The 27,341-nt window shown below is 54.8% G+C and overlaps 1 protein-coding gene across 3 annotated transcripts in view; it reads left to right on the plus strand.

Annotated features, from left to right (window-relative positions):
- Window positions 1-4,494: 4,494 nt before the first annotated feature.
- PMEPA1 (prostate transmembrane protein, androgen induced 1) overlaps window positions 4,495-27,341 on the plus strand; it is a 56,881-nt gene continuing 34,034 nt past the window's right edge. The window contains exon 1 of one of the 3 annotated variants that reach the window (XM_019748582.3): window positions 4,495-4,658. Coding sequence is in view for 1 of the 3 variants with exons in the window: in XM_074318202.2 (XP_074174303.2) it covers window positions 5,491-5,599 (109 nt within the window). In the remaining 2 variants the exon portion in view is untranslated. Of the gene's footprint in view, window positions 4,659-5,008; window positions 5,600-27,341 lie in introns of those variants that run through there. The other 2 variants (XM_074318203.2, XM_074318202.2) reach the window with 2 other exon arrangements.

Raw genomic sequence — 27,341 nt, forward strand, 5'->3', positions numbered from 1 at the left:
GATCCTGGCTGAGCTCTGCACTTCACCACCAGCTGGACCTTGGCCAAGTCACGTCCCTGTCTGGGCCTCAGTTTACCCATCTGTCAGAAGACAGGATTTGGCTCTAATGTTCCCTTCTGCCCACCCCTCATCTCCCTACCTGTCCCAAAGCCCTGTCTTCTCTGTAGAAACGAGTTCCCTGCTGGAAATGACAAATCAGAGGGGAGAGGAGGAGATGGCTGCCCTGATGGGAGGGTTGGGGGTGTGGGTAGGAGATCTGTGGCCAGTTTAGCAGAGCTTCTTTGGCTTGCTGCTGGAAAGCTCTACCATGTGACATTTGTCCAGGAGCTAAGCTCCTGTATCAGCCCCTAAACACACATGACACAATCAACAAAACACACATATCCCCCACAGCATGAATACACATACTTGTACACCCAACACATATATGCAACACACACGTGCACCCATACCCCCACAACACACAGACTACACACACACACCCTCACTGTGAAATACTGTTTCCAGCCCCACTTAGGGGCCGAGGAGACACGAAGTGACCTGCCAAGGTCACCCACGTGGGATTCTGGCAGTAAGTGCCCCGAGTTGCTTCTCTGAATTTGGTCTTCACCTTCTTGCCTCCTGAGCCCACTTCTGCCTTACCCCTCCCAGCAGAGGTCAGCTGGGAGCCTCCAGGGAGCCCATGGGACGGTGTTGCCTGAGTCCATAGCCAGGCCAGGGCAGATGCCAGCAGAGGTGGCGGGGATGGAGGAGAGGGCAGAAACCCCACTTGCTGAGGCTGGCTCTGGGGCCCAAGTATGTACAGTCACATCTCACTCCACCTCACTCATGGGTCAGTGTCCACATCTGTCAAATGGGAATAATATTAGCTGAGCCCTCATCTGGCAGTTGACCCACTGAGCTAACCCTGGCTGGCTATGGAATCCGGATGCATGTCTGCTGAATGATGAAGCAGATGATATGCAGTGGCTAGGGAGGGCCTGGCACCCAGCAAACATTAGCTCTTGTTAGTGTTTAAAAGCAAAACAAGACCAAAACAAAAAACAAAACAAAACAAAAAACATGAAGTCCAAAGATGCAAACCTGGGAACGTTGACAGGCCAATTAAACCACAGGCAGGACTTGGGGAAAAAAATGACTCAGCTGGCAGGAGTTTCCAAAGGTAGTGAGTCGGAAGGAGAGGTTGTTCAACTGCTCGAACTGCCCGAGACTGCTTCTGAAAAGGCGGCTCTGTCTGCGGGCCTCCGGGCAGCAGGAGGTGAGGGGAACACGGCTGGACCTGAGAAGACTGGGTCTGCCTTGTTCCCACTGCCCACTGTCAAAGCCGGCCCTTTGTTGACTGAGCCGGGCACTTTCCACAGTGCCCAGCAGACACAGTCAGGATACAGCCAGCCACCTTCAGCCTCGGCCAAAACCCACACTGGCTGCCCCAGGTTCCTGATTTGCTGCCAACAAGGGCTTGGCACCCAAGTAGGACTGACTACAGGATTTGGGCCCCTTGTTCAAAAATTACTAATTATTAAGAATTTCAAGATGGTGGCAGTAGAGCTTAAATCAAGCACGGGGCCGTGGTTCCTGTACCAGTAGTACCCCGGAGCCGGCCTTGCCCCAAAGCCCAGCCCAGCAGGTATGTGCCACTGGGAGCAAGGCCCCCTAACCAGCTCAGACCGGACCTTCTCTCTCTAAAGAGTCTCCTGTGGCAGAACCAACCCACACTTGGGGCAGACAGTGCACGTGCTGTCTGGAGGCCTGGAAAGGCGTGTCCCTTGCAGTTGCCTGGGGACACACACACTTTTCACAATCCCATGACCTGTAACCGGGTTGGGAAATATGTCCCAAATGCCAGACTTCCTGGAATCATGAGGATTCCTTAGCTCCTCTTCCACCAGGGATGTTGGCCTGGGTACCTGTACCCCTGGCCTGGGACTCTCTCCCAAAGGTCCCACTTCCCCCAGAAAGGCCACCCTGGCCCCTTGGGCTCCAGCTGTGTCCAGGCCAGGTCCCTTTGTATTTTTTCCAGCTCTTGTCTCTCTCTGAAGCCATCACCTGGACTTCCATGTTTACACACTTCTTATCTGTCTCACCTGTAAGAACATGAGCCCCGGGAGGGCAGGCATTTGGACCCAGCCTACGGGAGATGCTCAGTAAATATGAGAATGAATAAAACGCCACCTCCTCAGGGTGGGCTTCCCTGATTACCAACCAGGCCTCTAGCTTATCATTCATTACCATAGCTGAAGTGACCTAGTGTACCCATGGGTTTGCATGTGGGCCTATAGTCCCTCTTGCCTTCCAGAATGTCACATGAGGACAGGGTGCCCAGTGCCCAGTACAGAGCCTGGACCTGAATAGGGAGCATAATATTTACTGACTGAATGAAGGAAACTTCTTTCCCTGACTTGGACACAGGCTGGCTCCGCAGAGGTGGTCCACCCCCAATACCCCTACTCCCCGCAGAGTGAGCTCTCCCACCTGGCGCATTAACACCTCTTCATGTGCCAGGACTGACCGGGGCTCTGTGCCCCTCATTGCTAAATCCCAAGCACCACACAGGGTGGGACCTGGTATCATCTTTGGAGATGCAGTTATGACCACCACGTCTGACACCCCGTATTAGGCCTCAGGAAGAACTAACTTTGGAACCAGGGCAGAGACGACTAACCAGTCCCAGGTACCACCCTCAAAACAGCGGCAGCACATTGTAGACACTCAGTAACTGTGATCAGTACTGTTGCTCCAGACAGATCAACCAGAGGTCAATGTGGGTAGGTTCCTTTTTTTTTTTTAACTCACTGAATTAACTGGTTATTTTTGCCGGCTGGTGGTTTAACCTGGATTGCATAAAGGCTGCCTCATTTCCAAGACAATCAACGTGTGTGTTTTTCAGCTGCCAGACAGGCCAGATGTCTGCAACAGACTTTGAGGAGGGCAGGGGTTGGGCCTGACATAGCTGAATTCCTAGCATTCAGGGCTGGAGCTCAGGGAAAGTTTGTTGAGTGAATGAATGAAGGAATGGTTGAAAGGAGGGACAGTGATGGTGGTCTCCCTTGGCCTAGAAAATGAGTGGGACCGGTGGTCATCCCTAGACCCAGCTGACGTTTTCAGGGACCCCAAAGAAATGCTCAGGATCCCTGCTCGCCCTCCCCCCCCCCACCCCTCTCCAGCTTATCCTCCAAGCCACAGAGGCCAAATTGCAGCAAGACCTCTCCTGCACCCTGCCTGCTGCTGAAATTGACTCCTCCTCAAGGTGGGGGCTGAGACTGTCCAGCCCACAGTAGGGGGCGCGCCCTGGGAGGTAGGCCCTGAGTGCTCTCCCCATGCTGGTCCCTGGGCTGGGGACTTGTGCTAAGCCCTGCCCTTAGCTCTAAGAGTGAGCTTCTCTCCCCAAGTGATGGTCAGCGCCTTTGAACCTCTTCTGTGCTGGGCACTTGTGGGTTCCCCATAAAACTCCTACCAGTCAATCACCACTGAGCTTGAATCCTCCAGAAAAACAGTTTCCTGCCTGCCCTCCTAAGGGGGCAAGAGGCATCTTTGTGCTCAGTGTGGGGAGAGAACCTACCCACTTCCTCGGCTGGCTTTCTCTGAGTTCTGAAAGACTCTGGTCTGGTTCCAGTCTATTAAAAGGAAATAAGAACTTTGAGACCCGTTTTTCCTCCTTGAACACAAAAATAGTCTCTGTTCATTACTAAAACTCCAGGCATTACAGGGACACGTAGATGTATAAAGAACTAGAAATGTATGTGGTGAGCAGATGCCCCAAGACCTGGGTTGAGCTCAGCCTCCACCATTGTGTGACCTTAAATTAAGCAAGTGACCCCCCAGGCCACTTTGGGGGTCTGTAAAATAAGGCTAATAATATTCCTACTGTGTTTCCCTGAAAATAAGACCTAGCCAGACAATCAGCTTTAATGCATCTTTTGGAGCAAAAATTAATATAAGACCCGGTCTTATTTTACTATAAGACCGGGTCTTATATAATGTAATGTAATGTAATATAATATAATACCAGGTCTTATATTAATTTTTGCTCCAAAAATCGCATTAGAGCTGATTGTCCGGCTAGGTCTTATTTTTGGGGAAACATGGTACCTCTCAGAGTAGGTGTCAGGTTAATATTCCGTGAGTTCCTGGCACACCCTAGGCCCTCTGTAAGTGCCTGTCAAATAAATATTTAGGGAAGGGTCTAGGAGGGACACACCAAATTGCTAAGAGGTGGAGATGTGCCAGGGAGGTAGGGGGCCTCTTACTTAATATTTCAATATCTTTTTAAACCAGGAGAATGGGTTCTTGTAGCACTTTGTGAAATGAAAACTTAATGAAATAAAAGTACGCCTCCGCACTTTCTCCCGCCTCTTTTGTACTTGGGAACCGCCCTCCCCCCTTCCCCCCCCCCCCCCCCCCGCAGCCAGTGGCCCCTCGGGCATCAGACAATGGGTGTGGATTCTCCCCGGGCCCTGCCGGCTGGGACTTTACACAAGTCCCGGACTCGTATTTACATGACAAGGTCTTCGGGGCGTTTCTCGGAGCTGTCCCGGGCGATCTCCTGTCTTCCCCAGTCGCCTTCCTTGGGGTCGGGTTAAAGTGTGCCGGGGGCAAAGTGGGCTAAGGATCCTCGTGGGGCTGCAGATCTAGAGGCGGAGAGTTCCCTGCGAAATCAGGTAATAGGTGATCTTGAGGGCTTCCCCACCCTTTCTCTAACTTCCTTGCCCTGAGCCCCAGGAACCTCGTGCTCCTTTGAGGGTACAGGCTTCCCCCAAAAGCCTGGGTCAAGGACTCGGTGGGGGGCGAGGGGGTGGAGAACGCATCCCGGCTTATGCGGCTGGAACTGCGACCGGCTCACCCGGACCGGGGGTGTGCAGTGCAGAGGTCCCAAACTGAGTCTGTTGGGAAGGGTGCTTAGCGCTCCTCCGCTCCGCGGGTCCCGGGTCTACGCCGGCCGCCTCACTCTGGCCCTTTAAGGGCCCGCCCCCTTCCCCGTCACCCCGCCCCTTGGCCCAGGGAGGGGATGCGGGGGAACCTCGGCAGGGATTGGCGCAGCGCGCGCCCCCTCCCCGGCCCCCGCGCGGTGGGAACCGGCAGCCCCGTCTAGCGCTGACGTCAGACCGTCTGCCAGCCTCCGACCGCGGTCTCGGAGCGAAACCCGATCTCCTTGGACTTGAATGAGGAGGAGGCGCCCGGCTGGGGGAAGCCAGCAGCAGAGGCTCAGCCCCGGCGGCAGCGCGCGCCCCGGCTGCCGGCCCATTTCCCGGACGCCACCCACTGGCACTGCCGACACCCCCGGGGCTGCGGAGCGGCGGCCCGGGGGCGCAGGGGAGCGCGGCCCCGCGCACTGAGTCCAGCGGCGCCCCGGAAACTTGGCGGCGTCCCGAGCCCGGCGAGCCGGGGCGCGCCTTCCCCGCCGCGCGCCTCCTGCATGCGGGGCCCGAGCACCGGGCGCCGGCCGGAGCCCCCCCCGGCCGCCCCCGTGCCCGCCGCGCCGCCACGCCGTCCATGCACCGCTTGATGGGGATCAACAGCACCGCCACCGCCGCCGCCGGGCAGCCCAATGTCTCCTGCACGTGCAACTGCAAACGCTCTTTGTTCCAGAGCATGGAGATCAGTGAGTGACCCCGCATTCCCCTCCCCGGAGGCCCCGTCGGGCTCAGACCCTGAGTCAAAGCGCAGCTGCGGGCGGGGGCCTGGGCCGTGCGCGCGCCCTCGGGCTGTGCGCCCTGCGCCCTGGCTGCGCCCGCCGCGCCCCGGGCGCGCCCTCTCGGCTCGCGGCAGCTGGCGGCCGGCCCGGCTTTGTCCCGCGGCGCTGAGAGCCTGGCACGGCCCCCGCTACCCGTGCCCCGCCCGCAGGGACTCGGACCCTGGGCCGAGTGGTGGAGGGCGGCGGGGCGCCTGGTGCGAGAGGCTTGGGGCGGGCGGATGCGTGAAGTTTCCATTTTATTTCCCTAAGGGGCAGTCGCGATGGAGCAATTAGGCCGGCTCTATATCAACTTTGGCTGGGGGTGGGGGAGTGGCGGGCGTGTGAGACACTGTCTGGCCTGCGAGGTGTCTGGGGCTCCGGCTGTGAGTCTGGTGTGTGCGTGGCGCTGTGTGTCTTGGTCTGTGCGTGGGTTTCCGTGCGTTTGTGGAGTGTGCATGTCTGTATCTCTGTCTGGGTCTTAGCGCGTCTCTGTGTGTGTGTGTCTGGGTCTGTCCCAGGAGTGTGTGTTTCCGAGCCCCTTGCGTCTCTGGGTCTGGGTTCCTCTATTGAGTGTGTGCCTCTCTGGGGGTCCTGGGGGTTTGTGTCCAGGTGTCTGAATCCAGGGCTCAGCGCTGGTGGGTCTGGCCCAACGTGGATTCTGAGTGTGTGTGTCATTGTGTGAGTGTCTGTGTCCCCGACACACCTATAAATATCCTCTGTCTGGACAGCTTGGCTCAGTCTGACTGGGACAGTGGTTACAAATGAGTCAAAGTTTGGGGCTGTCTGTGTTTGGGACTGCCTTGCCCTGAAAGGAGGAGACCGAGGTGGTGGGGGGGCGGGGGGCGGGGGGTTGAAGCTGTGTGCTGACTCGCCCTGTACATTGAGAAGTTGAGACAAATAATCCTCTACTTCCGTCATACATAGCCCACCCAGGTGGAATTGGGTGTGTGTGTGGGGGCGGGGAATTGACTGCCACCCCCTGGCTTCTGCTTTCTAGCCTGCACCTCCTCCCCAACTGTCCTTTTGGGGACCCCTTGCCTCTCTGAGCTTCAGTGTCCCCATCCTCACTCCTAAACACCCCAGGCGAGGGGGCACACGGCCATTCCCTGCAAGGCCCAGCCTCCCAGCCGGGACCAGGAGCCAAGAGGCAGCTGCCACCGAGCCAAAGCAGTCACTAGGTGACTCATAAGCCAGTTTCCGCAGGCGGCTGCCACAGTTTGCCGCCCCTGAGCCTGTACAGTGAGGCGCAAGAGGTAAAAATAACCCATGACCGTCCCTGCTGGGGCAGGCTGGCTGGCTTGGGTGGTGGGTCCTTCCATTCACCTCGTCCCACTCCCTCCAGCCCTGGAATTGAAAGCCTCACTTCCCCCTCCAACACCTCGCCTTGCCAGGCCAGCAAGGTGCCAGGAGAACCTGACCAGAGCCAGCGTTTGCGAAATTGAGTTGCATTAAACCAGATTGCTTCCCAAAGGCCCTTTGTGAACTCGGGAGGCCAATGAAATACACGAGGATATTATTAAAATATGTTCGCACATGTTTGGAGAGAGTCTTGCCGGTGCTAAATGGATTGCTGCTTAAGTCCCCTTTGTACCTTGTTTTTATCCCCTCCTGTAAAGCTGCTTAGGGGACCTCCCGCCCAAGGGGTCCACGTTGTGTTGAATTTATCATTCTGAGAGCTGGGCACTGTCGGACATTCTGCTCTTGTCCTTCCTTTGGGTTCAATACTTAAAAAAAAATTTGTTCTAATTTTGTCCCACTTGGGCTAATCAGCCCTGATAATTCGGCTGACACCAAAGTGTCATTAAACCCATAGGCAGCATTGAGTGAGACCCTGGAGGGTATTGCCTGGAACCCTGGTCTGTCCAGCTGGCCCCCGGGGTGGCCCATTAGTCACCATGTATTTTTACACAGGCCCCCTACTTACTGGAATGAAAGCCCAGGGCAGGAAGAAGCAGTTTTAAAACGCAGGTATAATGTAACAGTTTGTTGCAAGTGCTAATCAGTTCAGTAAAGGGTCTGCTGAGAAAACCCTAGGACCAGGAGTTTCTTATACAAAAAGATAGGAAGGAAGGAGAGAAAGAAAATTTGAAGAAACGAATAGTGACCACTGGGTTCGCGTGATACGTGCTGGGTGTATTACAGGTGGACTGAAGTTGGGCTGCAGGGCAAGCAGCGTCCAGGTGGCTCCTCTTCTCCAACAGAGGAGATTGCCCTTGTCAGGATCTTTAAGCCTCCTGGGGCTCAGTTTCCTCATCTGAAAAATGAGATCATGGAGGTTGAAATCTCAAATTCTACCATCTGTCACGATGGACCTCTGCCCTCCAAACTCTGGCTGGAGGCTTCTGGACCAGAAGTGGTCCCCCCGCCAATAGTGCTGGGTCTTCGGTGTGGTCTTCGGTTGCCCCAAATTTCAGGTCTAGAAGGAGTCTTGACCAGCTCCGGAGTCACACCATCACTTTATAGATGAGGGAAGGTGGCGATGGAAAGCTTTGACCCAGGTTCCCAACCCGTGCTAGACCAAACCCAGGGTTATTTCTCATGGAGCACACACACTGTCTCTTGAATTTGGAGCTTGGGCCCCAGAATTGGTCCTCCTTGAACTTGGAGGGCTGGAAGAAATCAGTAGCATCCCTTTTGCACCCAGGAGGGTGGGCTGTGGGCAGGCTCTGAGGAAGCCCGACGTCTGGAATGGGCCTGACTTTAACAAGACACTCTAGGAGCCCCCATATTTTCTGAGAGTCAAGGGGTGAGGGATGATGTCTGATGGGAATTCACTGTTTTCAAATCACACCCCATGAAAAAATACACCATTCTTTAAAAAGCCAGGGATCTTGGGATTAAATACAATCGGCTTTCGTGACAACCCACCCAAGATGACAGCTGGGGGGTTAGTTCACTGTGGCTCGTTTTGAGGAAAGGATTCCTCGTGGCACACATTTTTCTTGTTGACTTCTTTTCAGTTCTGCGTCTCTTAGAAATGACTCCCTCATCTTTCTTCTTCAGCTTTTGCTTTTGGGGAGCAGGTAGATCTAAGTGCTCTCTGGACAGACTGAATTGTGCTACCACACAGTTGTTGGCACTTGTGGCATTTCTTGAGGGCCTTGGGAGGCTCTCCTGCTCTGGACCCACCCTGCACCCCTGTGGGCAGTATTCCTGGTGGCAGTTTGGGTTTTTACCACCACTGGAGTCACTGAGCCTCTGATTCCTCTTCTCCAGCCAGTTCCAAACAAATAGTCCAAAAACAGCTTTCAGAAACTCACAGGACACCCAGTTTGCTGAGGGTTTGGCTGGCACATGCTATTCATGTCTAATACTCGAACCCAGTATCCCTGGCCTCTACCCACTAGATGCCGGTAGGAGTAGCATTCTACTTCACCCCCCAAAGTTGGAACAACCAAAAATATCTGCAGGCGTCACCAGTGTCCCCTGAGGGGCACATCGCCCCAGCGAGAACCACTGCTTTAGTCAATTATTGGTTCCTCCAAGGAGGGAGGAGGGCTGGGGGGCAGGAGGGCATATCTGAGTTGCCAGAACACAGATGATCCTTAGCTGCTATCACGCCTGTGATCGCTCTCTAAGCTGTCACCTGCCACTCATTCACTTAGCCTTGACTGAGCACCTGTTGTGTGCAGGAAAGATTGGGGCACCCTCTAGGCGAAGTTTCCTGGTTTCATCGTGGGTTTGCATTTATTTGGAGGAGCGAGACTCGGGCACCAGTGAAAGTTGGTGTTTCAGGATTTGGGTTAAATTATGGGTGTCGAGGGCCACCTGTTTCCCTCATGGGCCCTCTCAGCTGGGGCTTTCAACCCATGTTTTCCGACTGGGTTTTAGGTTGAGGTGTAATAAGGGGTTGCATTTTGACTGGATCCAGGTCAGGCAGTTGGCCACAGCTTCCCAGGAGGTCCAGGATAAAGCCAGCTACACCGCCCGGCGTGGCCCAGGGTTAGGAGCAAGCTTAGTGTTGGTCAGTACACAGGGTAACTAATAGCTTCTGTGTGTGCACACAGACACACACATACATGCATACTCACATGTGCACGCGCGCACACACACACACACACATTGCTACCTCTCTGCCTTTCCTGCCAGCTTCCCTTTGGATGGGGAATGGTTACAGCTTCTCCAGGGCATGGAAGACAAAGAAAGGGAGGAAAGTGTGCACACACATACACCTTTCCCTGAGAGTTGTGCAGACTTATGCACTTCCCCTTGGAGAGAAAGAAGGGGAATGGAGTGGTGTGAGATGCTGCCAGGAGAGGAATCTGTGGGGAGAATGGTGGCTGCCTGTGTTCAGGACAGCAAGGTACATGTCCCCCAACCGCCCCAGAGCTGTGGCTCAGGTGTGCCCACCTACCTGCCCTCGCCTGCTGTCTGGTCTCAGCCCAGGGCCAGGGTTTTTAAACGTTTGTGGTTTGGTCAATTGTGAAAATGTAAGAAAAGGCTCAAGAGGAGGGTCCTGGGGGTAGAGCCCAGACCAGAGGGTCCGGTGGCCTTTTTGCTTCGGGTGTTATCCCCCAGAGACAAAGTGTGCAGGCACCTCGACAGCTGGGATCCACCCAAAGAGAAGTAATTCATACACACTGAATTTTGGAGGCTGTACTCCTGCCAGCCTTGGGCTCCTGCACGGAGCACGGGCTGCTGAGGGAAGGAGATCAAAGCCAAGGGCCCATTTTGTGCTTTTAAAAGCTGTCGTGTGCACACGCGTGTGTGTATGTGCGAGTGTATGCATGCGCACACGTGTGGTTAGGGGCAGGGGTGGGCGTCGTGTGTGCCTGTGGAGCAGTGAGAGTGGCATCCGTTGTGCCCCGGGCTTCAGGGTGGCAAGTCCCAGTTTTCTCTGGGGTGGGCTGCACAGAACTGGGTCGGCCCAGAGTGGCTACTGCTGCTCCGCTCAGCATTGCCCCGTGGGCCCCGTGTGGCCAGATCTTTTGGTTTCAGGGACCTGAGCAGCTAGATTTTGTTGTAAAACGCTGGGATTTTTAAGTACTGGCAATTCCTTTTTTTTCCTCTTTCTGAGCGCCCCGTACAACCTGCCTGCAGACCTGGTTTGGCCCGCACACGGCCGTGGGTTATGAGTGTGACCTATGGACAAAGGGATCATGGCTCAGCTCGGTTCCCAAACCCGCTGGCTGTGTCACTTTTTGCTGTCGCTTGGCTCATCTGTACAGTGGGGTAGTAACAGCTCTTGTGTGCTGAGGGGTTGCGAGTATTAAAGCTCTGCGTTCCCGCCCTCCCCCCTCCCGGGGGTGAGCCACACCTGTTCGTGAAGTCATGACAACGAAGCATCCTCAACCTCACTTTCCCTTCTGGCGACACTGCAAAGCTAAACCTTGACACCTCGGGGTCTTGTCAGGGTTTTGTCAGGCTGTGGCAGAGGTGTCTGTCACTACTGTGGAAAAAAAGTCCTGGAATGGCTTTCCGACAGGAGCTGGGGCTTCAGCACCCTGGGGTGGGCCTGGAACGGTTTGGGGCATCCCCGGTCTTTCCGAGAGCCACAGCTTCTCTCTTCTGTTTCCAGGGTGACTGATGGATTTTTGCTTCCACTCCTTTTCCTAGTTGGATACAGAGAGCTTATTATGTGCTAGGTACTAGTGATGCATTATTCTCAATCTTCAAAACAACGCTATTACTGATTGGTTGGTGCAGACATGGGAACAGAGAGGGTAAGACACTTGCTCCAGGTCACACAGCCAGAAACTGGTGCTCTGTACACCTAAGCTTCCTGCTCCCGTGATTTCTTCTCCACGACACCACACCGACTCCCTGAGCCCCAGTGTGTTCTTTGCAGGACTTGACATTGCAGTGGCATTTCAGATTTTGCCCTAAGACTGCGAGCCCATGATGGACCTCCCTTCAGGGAAGAGTACTACGAATCTCAGAGCTTGCAGTCAGGTCTGTCCCACACTGGCTGTTCCAGGTGCTGGGACCACCAGGGGAGAACACAGACAAAACCGGCCCTTAGAGAGCTGCCATTCTGGTGAGGACACATAAGAAAACATGAGTTCACTTCAGGGAGGGGAGCTGAGAGGAAACCGAAAGGGAGGCACCCTCAAAATCTCTTTTAGGGGAGGCCCCCCCAGGCTCCCAGACTGGTCACTCGTGTGGGCTTCAAGAGCACCCCATGAGGCTTTCCTGTCAGACCTGTCACTTGGTATCCAATAGTGTATAATTGGTTATGTCTTATCTGTTCCCTCTGGTCACCAAGCACCCCGGGGTTGGGGACCCTGTCTGTGTTGTTGTTCATTATATCCACCCCCAGCCCGGTAGGTACCTCATATGTGTATGAGGAGGGAAGGCGCTGGACAGGCTTGTAGAAGATTCCAGGCGGGAGAGAATAGTCCAGATATAGATTCTGAAAACCGTCCTTTTTCGGATATGTGCAGAATCCCCCCCGAGCCTCCACTTGCTCCTCCGTAAAATGGTCCCTGCTTCTCAGGTTGACAGGATAGCTTCCTGAGCAACGCAAGTGCTTCGGGCAAAAGTATTGTTTTTGAATGTTCCAAAGACAGTTCCACTGTTTTGGGCAGGAAGCTGTGCTTTAGCCTCTGGAGGCCACAGAGCTGCAGTAAGGAGCCCCCGCAGAAACCCAGGGCAGACGTGCCTCCCTCCTCAGCCCTGTTGCCCCAGGAAAGGGCCAGGTTTCTCAGCCATCGCTTTAGGACTGCTGAGAGCATCGAAACGACAAAAATGCATCGCCAGGGCCCTTTCCTCACCCCAGAAGGAGACTAGGGCATTTCTTTTCTGCATGCACTTGCCCCAGAGTTGGAGCGTTTTTCGGTTACTCTCCTGCCCATTGGCACCCACTGGTGGAGCTGGTGTTTGCTCCAATGTGACGGTGAGATGACACATGTTGAAAGGAGTTAGGCAGCTACTGTGACTCACCTTCGGAGGTATCAGGTGGTCATCGGATGCCCCTGGTGTTCCTGCAAATTCTAATATGTTTGTTTTTCACTGGGGTGGAGGTGGGAGGGGGAAGGGCAGGGAGGCTTGGCTTAGAACCTGTGCCTGCAATACACTTGCTAGGATGTCAGAAACCCTGGGCAGTATAGACTCTGTGTTTCTTTCCCTTCATATATGTTTTAACTCCAGTCATTTATTATTGTATCAGTGGGTTTAGGAAATGGCTCTACTGGCAGGAAAGAGACTTTAATTATTTGGTAACAAGTGTAAATTCACCAGTGGCTCTGGGATCTGAATGCTGTGTAAAGTTTGCTTCTGGCTCCCCGAGGCTGGACAGGTACAGCCTAAACCTCTGAACAGTCACGTGGGTTTGTGACACCACCTTGCCTTCTAAGCTTGGAGAAATTGTCCCCCATCTTTTGTCCCTAATAGGGACTGTGGTGGTGATGAGGGAGGGGCAACATGCCCGGTCCTGGTTAGGATTGATCCGACTTTTTGCATGACCTTGGCACAAAGTAGATGTTTGATGAACAGTCACATGGTTGGTGACAGAGTGGACTTACGGTGTTCCTCCGTTTCCCTCATGGCTGCTGGGAGCTTGCAGGGGGTTCTGCAAACTGGTGACCCTGGGTGGGGTCTCTCTGTGGCAGCTGTCACCCTTTGTCTTCTCTGATGGGGAGTCCTTGATTCTTGGCATGTAGGTCACGTAGGCGTCCGAGGTACGAGAGTCTCTTGGTCCTTTAAGGTTTCCAGAAACTGCTGTTTCCACCCCTGGTGTGGGAGGTTGGAGTAAAAGTGACAAATCCAGCCGTGGATGTGTTGGGGTGGCAGTGATTAAGAACATAGAAATGTGTGCTTTTATATATAAAACCATGTATGTCAGTGTAGATAAATTACGTGTGTGTGTTATGTATATGATGTGTAGAATGTTTTTAAATGTGTGCATTCCACCTACCTGCCAAGGGTGGAGGCTGCTCTGAGATCCCTTCACTGGGACCCCCTCTGGTGTGACTGGGACTGAGCCTGAACCTCCCCTTGGGCTTTGCCCTGGGCTTCCTGAGGCAGGTGAAACGAGGTTCCCAGGCTCTGTCCTCAGAAGCGAGACAAGTTGGGGAGCTGAGTCAGTTTTCCAGCAAAGTTTGGGCCAAGCCAACTGCTCTGTCGAAAAAGAGATTTCTCAGTCTCAGTGGTCTTGGCTACCTGGTCACCCACTGCTCCTCCAGAGTGGATTCCCCAAGACTGCCATGCACCCCACCTGCCTTGCCCATGGTTGTCCAGACAGTGGTACGCGCGAGGCGCTGCCTTAGAGCGTAAACCCGGTGTAAGCTCAGTTTTATTCTCTCCTGTGTCGGCTTGCCCACTAGGGCCGGACGTCCCTGACAGAGGTGCTTTCACACTTTGCAGAAGCTGTCTGATAAGGCTCAGATGACTGCCCACCAGGGTTCATCCCAAGCCTTGTGGAGCGATTCATCCCAGAGGCCACACTTGTATTAGGAAGGCTAAGGCAGCATTTGCATGTAGGCACGACAAACGTTATTTCTTCATCAGCCTCAGTTTCATAGCTGGTGAAATCGCTTTGATCTAGTGATATACCTCCAGTTAATGTCAGTTGAGAGGCGACGTGAGAGTTTGACTCTTGTAGATGCTGTGTTTCAAACGCCTCATCACGAAGGGAGAATCTCTGTTCTATTATGGCAGCTACACGTAAGGAATAAAAAATAAAAGTTAATGCCAAGACGTGCACTGAAGCTATGTATATACGTGCTTACTCCCTTCACACTGACCATGTGGCTACACATTGTAAGGACTTCATCTAGGTCTTTAACCCTCTGGAGGAAAGTAGCAAGTGAAGGGGGCAGGAGGGCCCATGCAGTCCCATGCAGGAATTTGGTGGCTGCCCCCACCCCATTTTGCAAATTCCCAAACCGGCGGGCTGATGTGTGCTGTGGCTGGTCACAGCTCTAACTGCCTAAATAATTTAGCCGGTAATAATTCTGTAAACCTATGAATCAACTTTGCGCAAACACCCTGAGTAATTTCTTTGTTCTTTTCTTTCTACTTTGTAATCGGCGTCTGTAAAAGCCAAAGGTTTGGGCTTGCGGAAGGCATGATTCATTTATTGGTGTCTGTGCGTCCCCGTTATCATTCAGTCATTTCAGAATTGCCGTCGCGGTGAGCCAAGCATGATTCATCCAGGGCTGAGCTTGGCAGCCGATGGGGTCGTGGCCATCGGAGGAAACCGTTTTTTCTAATCTATTTATGGTATGGGAGAAAGAGGTGGGTGTATTGAGATGATAGAGAGGGTATCAGTTACGTTGGTGAATACAACCGATCAAATCACACCAACCAGCCCTTTAAACAGCACTCTGTTTGCTGCTGTTGACCGTCACAATAGACCGCAGCTGAACACACTCGTACCTCGGCTGTGTGTCGCCCGCGTTTATGGACCCCGGTCTCTGAGCAAGCTGACATGCGGGGACGCCCCCGTCAAACCTGGAGCAGGGTTTGAAGTCAGACGCAGAGAATGTTGCCTTTCTCAAAAGTCTGCCCGTTGGGTCCACCATGGGACCGTCTGAACATCTAGGCATAAGGCCCGGGGGCCACTCCTCGGCCCCTCACTTTTCTAACAGTGGCAGTTACTCGATGTATGCTGCTGTCACATCTTCCGATTCTTCTGTCAGGTGTGTGGACTTACACGTGGAGCTGCTGATTTTACCTAATTTTATTAGTTACTTTTGGCTCGAAATAAAATTGTCACCATCTTCCCATCAAGAGGGTAATTAGCCTCGCTTGCTGCATGACCCAGAGGTATAATTATGCATCCAGCTTCCAGTTGTCCATGTAGATCTAGGCCCTCCCTGCAAGTCCGGAATCCAAAAGCTGCTTGTGTTTGCTTGGAGACGGTTTCGTCCTGTGGCCGCTTGTCCCCTGCAGCCTCCTCCGGATGACTGTCCGTCTGCATCACTTGGCTCCATCGTATCCTGCCCTTGGCATCACTGAACGTGGGTCTGCCTCCTGTATTGGTGAACCCTTGGCTCCTGTAACGCGTCAGTCAGAGGAGCATCCAGCCAGTGTTTATTGAGCTGCTTTGTGACTTGGAAGGTGTGGATCAGGGACCAGTGCGTGGCCCTGAGCCCAGCACACCCCTTCCTGTCCCTTCCTGCCCCTTCCTGCCCCCGCTGACATTGCTAATCCATGCCAGCATCCACTCTCGCTGCGCTCCCGTGTCCACTCCCAGTCACGGCTCAGGGTGTACTCGAGCAATGAAACCGCTGCGAGGTACGTGACCCTTAGGAGAACACCGGAAGTTGTCTGCACAGAGCCATGGCCAGTCAGGAGAGCATTGTGGGCTGCAGGTCACGCAGACGGCGAGGACTTGCTCCTGCTGGCAGCCACCAGGACTCCTGTCCGCTCCTCATGTCATGTGGAGGCCCTCTGGGCTACGCAACAAGTCAGGGATGGTTCTTTCTGTGAGTTCTAAGGATGTGCCATTACCTGGAAGTGACACAGCCTCCGCCTTCGGCTGTCAGGCCTGGGTCCCTCCCAAACCAGGTGAGATCTGGAATGAGACCCCACCCACATTCCTCCTCAGCTCTCTGGGCAGTGCTTCATGTTTCTTTCTTTAAAATCGGGGGTCGCAAGCACAAACGTCACAGAAGCCTCCATTTACCCTGCATTCTCTTCCCCCAGACGTCTTAGCCCTACCCTAAGCACATTGCAGCATTCCTTTACACGCTAGTGAGAATGAGCCCAGGACCCTCTCCCCAGAATAGACTCGCGTGAGTGGGGGCGGAGGTGGGGGTGGGGAAGAAGAACAAGCAAAGTGAGAGGCTGGGAGGCGGTCAGCATTCAGGGAATGGGCACCTAGTGCCTGCACCTTTGTCTGCTTGATCATTTTCTTGCTGTTTGCTGGTGACATTGTGGCTTTTCAAATGTCGGCAATTTCTACTGACAGTCACAGATGCTCACTGAGCACTGTGCAAGCCCGCAGCCCGAGGAGGCAGAGCTACGTACGGCATGTACATACCGGCTGGCTGCAGAGGTTACCCAGCCACGACCTGATCAGCATTTGAACTTGGGCTGTGGGGCTTGAAGCCTGTGCTTTGTCCACCATCCCCTGGGCTTCAGAACCCCCTGTTGTGATGTGAGTGTGTGCCCAATTTCAGGCCTCTCTGCCCCATCGCTCTCAGGCTTTCCAGCTGGGCCTGTGTCCTGTTTAGTCCCCTAGTCCCCTTCTTGGAAGGGTCACCTGGCCATATCCCAGGGCTTAAGGCCACAGAGAGCAGGAATTTGTCCAGTGTCGGGTTGCAGCTGAGGCGAGAAAAGGGGTCACCATGACCTGTGGGCAGCTGGGCAGGGGCTGGGCTCCCTGAGGGGGAGAGGGGAGGACGCAGAGAACATTAGGACTGGTGGGTCCTCTCTAGCCCCTTCTAAACTCTGCCCTTCTGTCCTGGCCGAATGTGAATGTCACCTGGGGGCTCTGAACCCTGGCACGCAGCCAGTCCCTGGGGATGGGCGGAGTGGCCATGCTTCTCAAAACTCCCAGGTGATGCCAGGTGTGGCAGGGTTAAGCCCCACTGGGCTGGCCCCAGGCCCATGCGTGCACTTGGGTAAACTGAGGTCTAATGAGGGAAAGGAAGACCCCAGGCCAGTTTATAGCCCAGAGCCCATGTGATACTCAGAGGAGAACTCCTCGTAATGTCATCATCACAAGGACACCCCGCACTGACGGGGCGGTGCGTGCAGGACGGCGTCCACACTCGCAGGCCTTCCCCTGGCGTCGGGCTGTTAGAATCGTCATCGTCCTGGTCTTCCAGAGCAGGCTGGTCCGTTCTGTCATGTTCTGGACCACGTGCAGTAACAGCTGAGACCCCACTGCCAGTGCCAGCGGGGGAAGTAACCCGGGGTTTGGTGGGCAGAGTAGTGGCCTGGGGCCTGTAGGTTTCTGTCTCTAGTTCAGTTAACAGCAAGGGACAAACTGGGTGGGCACACGATTCCACCAGGACCAGGAGGAGACTCGACGTCCCAGCTTCCTTTTCTGCTCCCTGTGGCTGGACGGTCATGGCCTTGAACCTGGACTTCACTTGGAGCTGCTCCCAACCTTGGCCTTCTGGGTTCTTGGCGACTTACGGGAGGCTTTCTGCTTTACCACGGGTGGCTCGTCGCTTCTTTGCAGGGGTTTCTTGGCACAGGGGATACAGAAGAGAATCAGAGAGAGGCGGGAACAGGGCACTGTGGAAGGCAGAATTTTCCAGACACGAGGTTTTCTTGTCCCTGACTCCCCACATGAGCACTTGCTCGTCTCTCTTTTCCGTGTCATCTTCTCCCCTTCCTCTCTTCTCAGTTTTCTTCTCTGTAAAATGGGCATAATTGAACCCAGGGCTCCTATGAGAAGAAGGAAGACACTGCATCAGACCTCACCAGCTGTCCTTCTCGTCCTGTTGGAACCTGTGTTTCCTCTGCTGCGATGGTTTATTGAGGTATAATTTACAGACACAGAGTGCACAGTCATAAGTATACACATGGTTGTGGCAGACGTGTGTGGGACAACAGTCCCGATCTAGACATAGGACCTTCCTCTCGCCCCGCCCTCCCAGTCTGTACCTGCCCCCTGAGGCCCTCAGTGCAGACTCACTCACCAGAGATCACATTTTCCTGGTATAGAATTTGCATAAGTGGCGTCCTGCTCTGGTTCACTCTGTCTGGCCTCTTCCGCGCAACCTCCTGACACAGGTCCACCTGTGCCACGTGTGCCAGCAGTGATTCCTTTTCATTTCTGAGCAGCATTCCAGTGTGTGCTGCAGTTTTAAACAGGGCAACAGGACTGTGAAAGGGCCAGTCTCAGCCAGAGGAATGACTATCTAATGGTGGAATTCCAGGCGCCTCTGAGGGGGAAAAATTTTTGTAACCTGAAGCTGGACCCCATACTCAGGTACTCAAGACTCTGTCATCTGCCCAGCCCCAGCCTGGGCGGGGGGTCTCAGGGTGGTGGCAGAGCCCTGGGAGACTCAGCAGGCTATACGTCTGCCACCGCCTGGCACAGCCCCACCAGCCGCCCATGCCAGCCGGCCTGGCCACCTCACCTGGCCTGCATTCCTTTGTAGGGAATGAGGATGTGGGTGGCTCCAGACAGGTATGAATCATGTCTGGGGGAGGCGGTTACTCAGAGGTGCTGAGCACCAGGGCCGCGTTCCTGCTGGCTGACGGACAGCTTGGACCTCAGAATGGAGCTGTGTGTCCTGGGGGTTGGGGCATGCCTCATGGGAGAGCGTGGAGCTGGCAGGCTGTGGTCCCCGTCCCTCATTCGAGCATTCTCGGAAGAAGAAAATGATAAGCACAGGGTGGCTTCAGAGTCAGGGAGGTGGTCCAGAATCGTGGCTCCATCACTTCCCAGCTTTGTGGCCCCCAGTCCTCACTTCTTCGTCTGTAAAATGGGGATTTAGTTAAGTGTCGTGACTTCTTTAGTAAGTGTGACAGCACATGGTTCTCTATGCTTGTTTACTGAATGCCTACCGGGCACCAAAGACTATTACATGTAGCCCCTGTGGGAGTTACTATACCAGACCCATTTTTCAGGTGGGCAAACTGAGGCTCAGAGGACAGAAGTGCCTTTCCCAAGGGCACATGAGTGGTAATTGGCTGTGCTGGATCTGGAACCCATTGAAGCTGTCACCTGTCGTTTCTCTGTAAAATGTGCATAATTGAACCCAGGGCTGCTATGAGAAGAAGGAAGACACTGCATCAGACAAGTAGCTGTCCCTTCTCGTCCTGGGTTTAGAGACATGAACAGACCCAAAGTAAGCTGGTAGCCCATGAGAAAATTCTGGATGGATGTGGATGGGTATTTCAAATGTAATAGTTAGGTACTTAGGTTGATGTATGTTAAGTACGTTAGGAAAAATGGAACAAGCTCCTCACTGATTTCCTGAATGTTATTAAGATAAAGCTCAGTAGTAAAAGTGAGTCAATTGAATATTTATTTAAAATTTAAAATGAAAGGCATTGAAGAATTTTAATCCCTTTCAAGGGTTTTTGGAAATGGCAGAAATCGGGAGGCTGGTTGAGGGCCACGTGAAAGAGGCACCTCCACGGTGTCCTCAGGGGCTTTAATGAGCATTTACAGACATGCGCCTCCTGCAGAACTGACACACTTCACTGTTTCTGAGGTCACTCAGCCGTTTGAAGGTCAGGGTCAAGTCGATTCTAATGAGATCAAGGTCACGGGGTCACGTTGCTCTTGGACCCAAGGGGAAAGTCCACACGTGGAGAGTTATGGATGGAGAAGCAGCTCCGTATCACCATAGCTCCTCCAGACACTCGGCTCAGAGCAGCTTCTAGCAGGTGACGCGACGAGAAGCCAGCCCTTTGCCCCCATGGACTCTCACAGCCCTCCCCCACCCCTGGTGTGCAGGGGCGTACACTGAGACCTGGAGCGTCTGTGACCCACCCTGTCACAGCTGTGTGTCTTCTGGACTCTGTGTTTTTTAACTAAGATCTCACATTCTTTTTTTGTAATGGAAAAAAGAAATCTCCTTAATTTAATGGGCCTAGTGCCTGACATGGTTTGATATTTCGCAGAATAGATCTGTGATTTATTGGCTAGCCTCCTAATGCACCCTTTTGGCTCTGGGGAGAAGAGACATAGTGGGAAGCGAGTGAGCAAAGGTGTGTCCTGGCTCTGGGCCTCGTTGGGGTATGTAGGCTCTTTATGTCACACTGCTGTCTGCCAGCCACTGTGTCACCGCACCGTCACTGGTCACTGCTGGGAAATGTCCCGGTGGCGAGGTGTTGGGGGAAGTGCTACCTCCTGTCTGGCTTGGGGTTTGGCAGAGCTGTGCTTATTTCTACTATTTTCTAACCAGTTTGCATGTGACAGGTGGTGGAGGGAGCTGATTGAAGACCCCCACTGTGAGACTGGAATTGAACCTCTTTAGAAGTCTCAGCTCCCTCGAGGGGCCCAGCCAGTGAGGCTGGTCTGGCTGGGGTGAGGCAGGCTCCTTCGGAAGGGGCTCCCAACTCAGAGACCTTCCTGGGCCTGGACCCTCGGTCTCCCATCCTGGCCTGGGTGGGTCTGGTCCTGCAGAACTGAGAGGAGAAGGCAAGGAAGTACCTCCCTCAACCCACTGGCCTTCCTTGGAGGGCCAGCGAGAGCGCGCGACCTTGTTCCCCTGCCCTCTGCTCATCCTGGGGCCTGCCTCCTACCTGACTACCTGTCTAGGAATTTTTATTGCAGCCCACAGAGGCAGTGCAGCTTGGCTGGAATGTGAAGGGTCCTGGCCCAGCAGGCGGCCGTGGGCCTGCTGCTTTGGGGCCTGTCTGGGCTTTGTGCTGTCTCCTGGGGGCCCACTTCTGCCTGGTTGGTTCTGCTTAGATTTTGGTTTGACCGTTGACCGTTTCCCCTGAAACCTCGACCCACAGCAGGGAGTGAGTCAACAGTTGATTAAGATGAGGTGTGAAAGCCTGGGAAATGGTTCTGAGGATTACAGCACCTCGGCAGCCCCATGTGTCCCTGAGAACGTGGCCCAGCACACTCCCTGCAGCACCCCGGCAGTACTTATCACCATGGGTCCCATTGTACAGATGTGCACACTGAGGTTTAGAGGGCACTTGCCTTGGTCTCATGGTGAGTGAGTGGCAGAGCCAGGACTTGAACCCCAGCAGTCTGGCTGCCATGCCCACTAATTTATCTGAGTGTGGGCTATGGGCTCTGCCAAGGGACAGTTACGGTCCCTTATGGATCTGATCAACCTAGCAAATCAGCTGTCAGTCACTGCGAGAGGTGGTGGCCCACTCTGAGCGTATCCAGGTGAGGCGTGGCAGGCGGAAGGGCCCCAGGCTCCAGGCTGGCTCCTGCTTCTGCAGGCCACCCTGCCAGTGGGTGCGGAGCCAGCGGTGCCAGCCCAAATGGGACAGGCCACTCTGCCTCTTCTCCATCTGGCAGCCTTGGCCCTCAAGGAATTCCTCCTGGGGCCAAGAGTGGCCGTGCCTGTCCCCCGCCGGCTGTAGGCCAGGTGGAGATCTGGGCTCCTCTGACGGAGAAGTGGCCAGAGCAGAGGATGGGGTTTTTGGAGGACGACCAGGCCCAGGCACACTGGGCACCAGGGACCACGAAACCCGGGGTTCTCTTCCTTTTTCCTGGCCATCCGTGGTTTCCTGCCTCTGGCCCTGACAGCCCCGTTATCTGCCCCTCGCCCTCTATGATTTCATGGGTACACCTGATCTGACCTAAAGTGCCTGCACCCCGATGCCTACAGCCTGTTGAATCTTCTGAGGGACCAGCCCCAGTATCCAGGGAGTGAGTGGGCACTGAGGACCTGGACCCAACAAGGCGATGGCAGTGGGGCTGGGTGTGGAGCCCAGCAGCCTGGACACAACCCCCACCACTTAGGAGAGTGTCCTGGGGGCTGCTTCCCTCCCCCACTGAGCCTCTGTTTTCTCATCTATAAGTGGGGGTCATAAGAGTCACTGCTTCATAGGATTATAATGAGAGAAAACAGGCTCACCTCAGTGCTGGGTGCATTTTAAATGATCAGGAAATGCAATCTGTTCTGCTATTAAGACATGGTCAGTATTGAGGGAGACACAGCTACGTAAGCCCCGGGACCTCCCTGTGAGAAGGGAGGGGAGAATGGGATGCAAGCCCATGGCTCCAGTGGGAAAAGTTAGAACTGGAACTTGAGACATGAGCAGGAGTTCTGCCTAGGGAGAGGTTTTTCGGTGGGATTACAGGTACCAGCCCCTCCCAGGGCTCTAATGTCCCCATTCCCCAGATGAAGAAGTAGAGGCACAGGTATCCAAGGCCACACAGTGGGTAGGGGGATGGTTAGGACTGAGCCTGTGGTCACTAGAGGTGGGTGTGAGCCCTTGTGTGCGTGTGTCACAGACAAAATCTAGACCAGGAGATGGGGGACCTGGCTCCAGCCTGTCTTCACTTGGACCTTTCATTTTCCATAGCAGAGGAATGATTTCTTTCGGGGAAAAGTCCCTCCATCCCCGCCCGCACTCGTGAGGGACCCGGAGAGAAGTTCTGGGACCAGAAGCTGCTGTCGTCCCCTTTCTGTGTCTGCCCGGGGTGCCCTGTCCAGCCTCGTGCTGAAGATGCCTCTGGATGTGCTGAGAAGACAAGCTGGGGCGGGGGGGGGGTGCTCCCCTGGTCCCCTATTGATAGGGGGTGGGGCTAGGAGGCTGGGGTGGGTTGTGTACTTTTGTGCTCATTTAGGAACTTCACGGATGGGTTATTTTCCTAGACGTTTGACTCCTTCATTCATGAACTCATTCCCCATGTTTATTGGGCACCTGCTCTGTCGGGCCTAATGTTCTGCAAGTCTGCAGCCATGAGACAGATGGACACACTGGGTGTGGCAGGACCAGCACGTGTGCGGCAGCACTGTCAGAAGTGCTACAGGGAAGGATGGTGGCACTTTGCTGTCAGCCTTGTGGACCGGAGCCGGGGCCGTGCACGAATCAGCTGCAGTGGGTCTTAACTCGGATAGGGAACTTCAAAGGGACAGAGACTTCTCGACTTTTGCTCTGGGGTGCTAATCTGGAAACCTGTGCTGGGCCAGGAACCTGCATTGGTGCGGTTTTCTTGTAGGACAGATTCAAGGTCCTAGGTCCTCTGCTGGGGCACCAGGGATACGGCTGGTTCTGAGGGGTCCGGCCAGCCGGGCTTTCGCTTACACAGCTACACGGTGCATCCTTGAAGCCTTTGTCCCCTGTGCTCCTGAGGACAGATTCCAAGCAGTGGGATCACAGGACCACCGCGTGTCTGTTTTTAAGCTTCTGCCTTGTATTTCCAAGTGGCCCCTGAGCACGCCCAGAGCCATGGACACCCCCCCTGAAGAGATAATTAGCATTTGTCCCTTTTGGGTCACAATGAAAGCCGTGTGAGTCTTCTGATTGTAAAAAGTGATAAATGTTCCTTATTTAAACGAAAGTCAAAGCATTTGATAAAGGACAGAAAAAAGTCAGAATGCCTGTAATCCCGCCCGATCAGTACTTGCTGCTGCTCACCTTTCCTCAGGCCTGGCTCCCGGCACTTGCATTGAAGGCTGATAAAGGGCTGGTACCCGTGGCTAGGAATATGCGTGCCGGCCCCCATATGGTATTTGGGAGGGGGAAGGAGACGTCCCCACCAGCTTGTCTGTGCCCTGTCACAGCTGTCCGGCATCTCCTCCTGGGACAAGTGGGTCGGCGTCTGCTGACTCTCTGGCGGCACCTGGGCAATGAGCTGGTACCTTTCCCGGAGCTTTCAGTTTCTTTTCTGTCAAATGGGCTGATGCCAACATTTCCCGTCTCAGAGCCGAGGTCAGGAGTAAAGAGGTGTTAGAGGGGCTCGACCTGCACCCAGCACACAGCATGGGCCCTGCGACCTCCGGGACCCACGTCAGCCGTAGCAGCACTCTCTATCCATTTGACCTCCTGAATCAGACTTGCATTTGACATTGCAGGCTTCTGCTGGTAACCAAATCTGAAAAGCCACAGATCCGATGCTAGCCTTTCTTTACAGACAGGGGTCCCTGAGACCCAGAGATGGTGAGTGGGGGCCTGGGGCCACACAGCTAGTGGCCATGCCAGGTGTCCATGGATTGTCCCCTCCCCTGTATGGAGCGAAGCCTTCCAGATGCAGGAAGACCCTGGGGTCGCTGCTGGGGACCCTCTACCCTTGTCAGTCCAGAATGCACATGAAGCTTCTCAAGCAGTCGCCATGATAAACCAGTGACATTCGCAGATGCCAGCTGGGTTCAGGCAGTGTCTGAGGGTTTCCTGTGAATCCGTTCCTGTAGTGACCGCCGAGGATTTCCGCATTTCATTTGGGATAGCGTATCCAGCCTTGGCAGCGACCCAGGCCGGATTCCCGGTGCTGGACTCCAGCCACGTCTCTGTCCCAGGAGGGGCTGGTGGTTTAGGGGACCTAAGAGGTGGGCCTGGCTAGAGCCACCCCTCTCCCGCCTCTGCGCCCCGACCTTTCCGCCTGGGAGGCCAGGCCTCCGTCCAGCACACAATGCCCCTTCTCACGTTCAGACTGGCGGTCTAGACACTCACTCTACCTTTTGTTCTGGAGGGTCAGGGGTTGGGGAGCGGCCTCAGAGAGTGGGATTTGGGCCGAGGCAGGAAGAAATCTTCCCCAAGAGAAGAAAGGAGTGGGGGTGGGTGAAGGGACACCAGTTTCAAAGGAGGCGGCCGGTCTCCGCCTGCCTGGCGAGTGACCAGCCCTACCAGCAAAACATGCCCCGATATGTAATGACGGAGGCAGCTCCCAACAGAAATACGCTGTGAAACCCAATCAAGTTGACGCCCACTCAAGCCTCTGTGCCCAGAGCTGCTCAGCTGACAGCATCTAAATAAAACCCACCGCCTGTGCCAGTAGGTCTGGGCCAGAGGCAGCACCCAGCCAGGCCCGAGCCCAGGAAACCCTGTGGGAGGAGATGCAGCTGTGCCACGTCCCTATGGTGTGGACCCCAAAGTCACCTTGTCCCCTGGTCATTGGTGTCACCGCCTAGGAGCTGGCACTAGCCACAGAGCGATGCAGACTCTGCAATGTGATGCTCTGGTTCCAGGTCCAGTTCTTAACCTCTTAGAGCCTCAGTCACCTTGTCTGTGAAATGGGGACAGGGGCGGCCATAGCAATTCCTCACAGGGAGAACCAGGGTGGGGATTTCATGAGCTAATCCACCTCTCCTGCCTGGCACAGTGAGTGCCGTCACTCTTGATGTTGACGATTGTGACATCATTTAGTCTTGGAATGGGGCAGATGCCATTGCAGGTGGACTGGCTGCTACCCAGGAAGAGATGTAGGGGGCAGCCATGAAGCCTGGAGGTTGGGGGGCCATGCCCAGGGTGGGGGTCAGGCTAGGTGGGGCTCAGCTCTGCCCAGGACTTGTTGCTTTGTGCTGTGGCCAGTCACTTGCCCTCTCTGAATAGCCTGTTCCCACCAGAAGGCCCCTCCCAGCTCTTCTGTGCTGGGGAGAAGCCCTCAGAATTGGGGTGGCATATGGCGCTTGTCGCACACTCAGGCCTCAGTACCCGCTGGCCCAGCCTTGGAGAAGGGGAAGCAGGAGTTCCTCCCAGGGATGAAGCTGTCCTGCTGCGGCACAGAAAGTGTACACTGCCTTTGGGACCTTCAAAGCCACCAGGTGGTTGGAGCCGAAGGCGAAGAGGAGACTTTAGAGCTAGAGCTGTGAAGACGGTTCTGGTCCTGTCGGGGTTCGAGGCATTTGGAGTTGGCACAGGGATTGGGAGGCCCTGCAAGGGTGTAGAGTGGGGGAGGGTAACAGGGCCCAGTTGCTGCCACGTGGAGACGGGGCTGGAGGCAGGGAGAGCAGTGAGAAGCAGTCCTGCCAGGGTCCAGGGCACCAGTGATGACAGCCAGACCAGGTGGGAGGGAAGAGTGGGCTCACGGTTATGAAGACAGAAGTTGCAGTGGGACTTGTACCACTCGGCTTGACCTCAAGGTGCTCACAGCTGAGAAGGGAAGACAGACAGAGGACCTGAGATGGGCCAGGGACACAGGCTGTCCGGGAGCCCGATGAGGGGAACTTGACTTCTGTCCGCGGACAGAGAACCCACCAAGTGGATCTGCTTACGCCTCTCAGGAGCCTTCTGGGAGGCTCCGTAGGTTTGGGGTGAGTTTGGGAACGCAGAACAGAATTGAGAAGGGCAGGCAGGATTGGAGCCTGGTGTGGGCAAAGGTGCAGAGAGGCTGGACCCTTTTGTACATGTTTGGGACGGTCCCTGGAGCCCAGACTCTTCTGTTGCTACCCCACGTGTCTCTGGTCATGTCCTGCAGGACTTCTCATATTTCCTCTAAGTATTTTATCATTTCCTCTCAGGTCAAAGACTCCCCACAATGATACTTGGGAAAGAGCTGAGAAAAAGAGTTTCATTTGTTTGATGGGCAGACTTCCCGGGGCGCTGGGGAGAGACAGCTCCCCAGGCCTGAGCTGGGCTCTGAGAAAGAGTGCAGTCATTGATTAGTAATGTCTGCTGTGGTTGCCCGATGAAAGCTGCCACAGGTGTGTGTAGGAGGAAATCACAAGTGCGGGAAGGAACTGGGTTCTTTCCAGTCCTGGCTGGGTCACCTGGGCAAGTTGCATCCCCTCTGGCCTTGGGGTGTAGCCTTAGGTGGCATTGCTGATTCAGCCCGCCTCTGGAGCTCCAGCAGCCCACGTTTCCAGGGCCTCGTCCCTGCCCTGGGTGCAGGGACCACAAGAGGCATCCGTTTCCCAATGCTCGGTTGAACCCCTTGGCCGGTGAGAAGACTGTTCCACATCCTGGTGGTGTATCCAGCCTTGGTGAACCACGACCTCCGGGTGTCTGGGTGAAGTCAGAGGCTCTGCCCGCAGACCCCGGAGCTGTGGGCTGTGGGCCATGTGAGGAGTGGAGGTCAGCAGCAGACTTTTACCCGCAGTTATTACAATTGAGAGCATGAGACTCAACAGGAAAAAGGGGGAGCACTTGAGTGTTTGATCCTCTGACATGTAGGCTGTCATCCCCCCTTTATTTGAGCAGTTTGAGGTCACTGTAATGAGGTCTCTGAGGGTTGTGTCATCAGCACACTGACCTCCCCAGGGGACTGGTGAAGCTAGCTTTTGTCGGTGCAAATAGCAGTCCTGCCAGTGTCCTGTTTATGGAGTGTTTGCATGATCGCCTCTTCACATGTGGGCTCTCACTGCCCCCTCCCACTTCACAGGTGGGCCCACCAGGGCCTTTGATCCTCACGACAGCCCTTCAGGGCGAATAGCTGGGACCCTGTTTCACAGTCGGGAAG

Source organism: Rhinolophus sinicus, chromosome 13 (genome assembly GCF_057876585.1).
Source record: "Rhinolophus sinicus isolate RSI-liver-muscle chromosome 13, RSI-T2T, whole genome shotgun sequence".
NCBI lineage: Eukaryota > Metazoa > Chordata > Mammalia > Chiroptera > Rhinolophidae > Rhinolophus > Rhinolophus sinicus.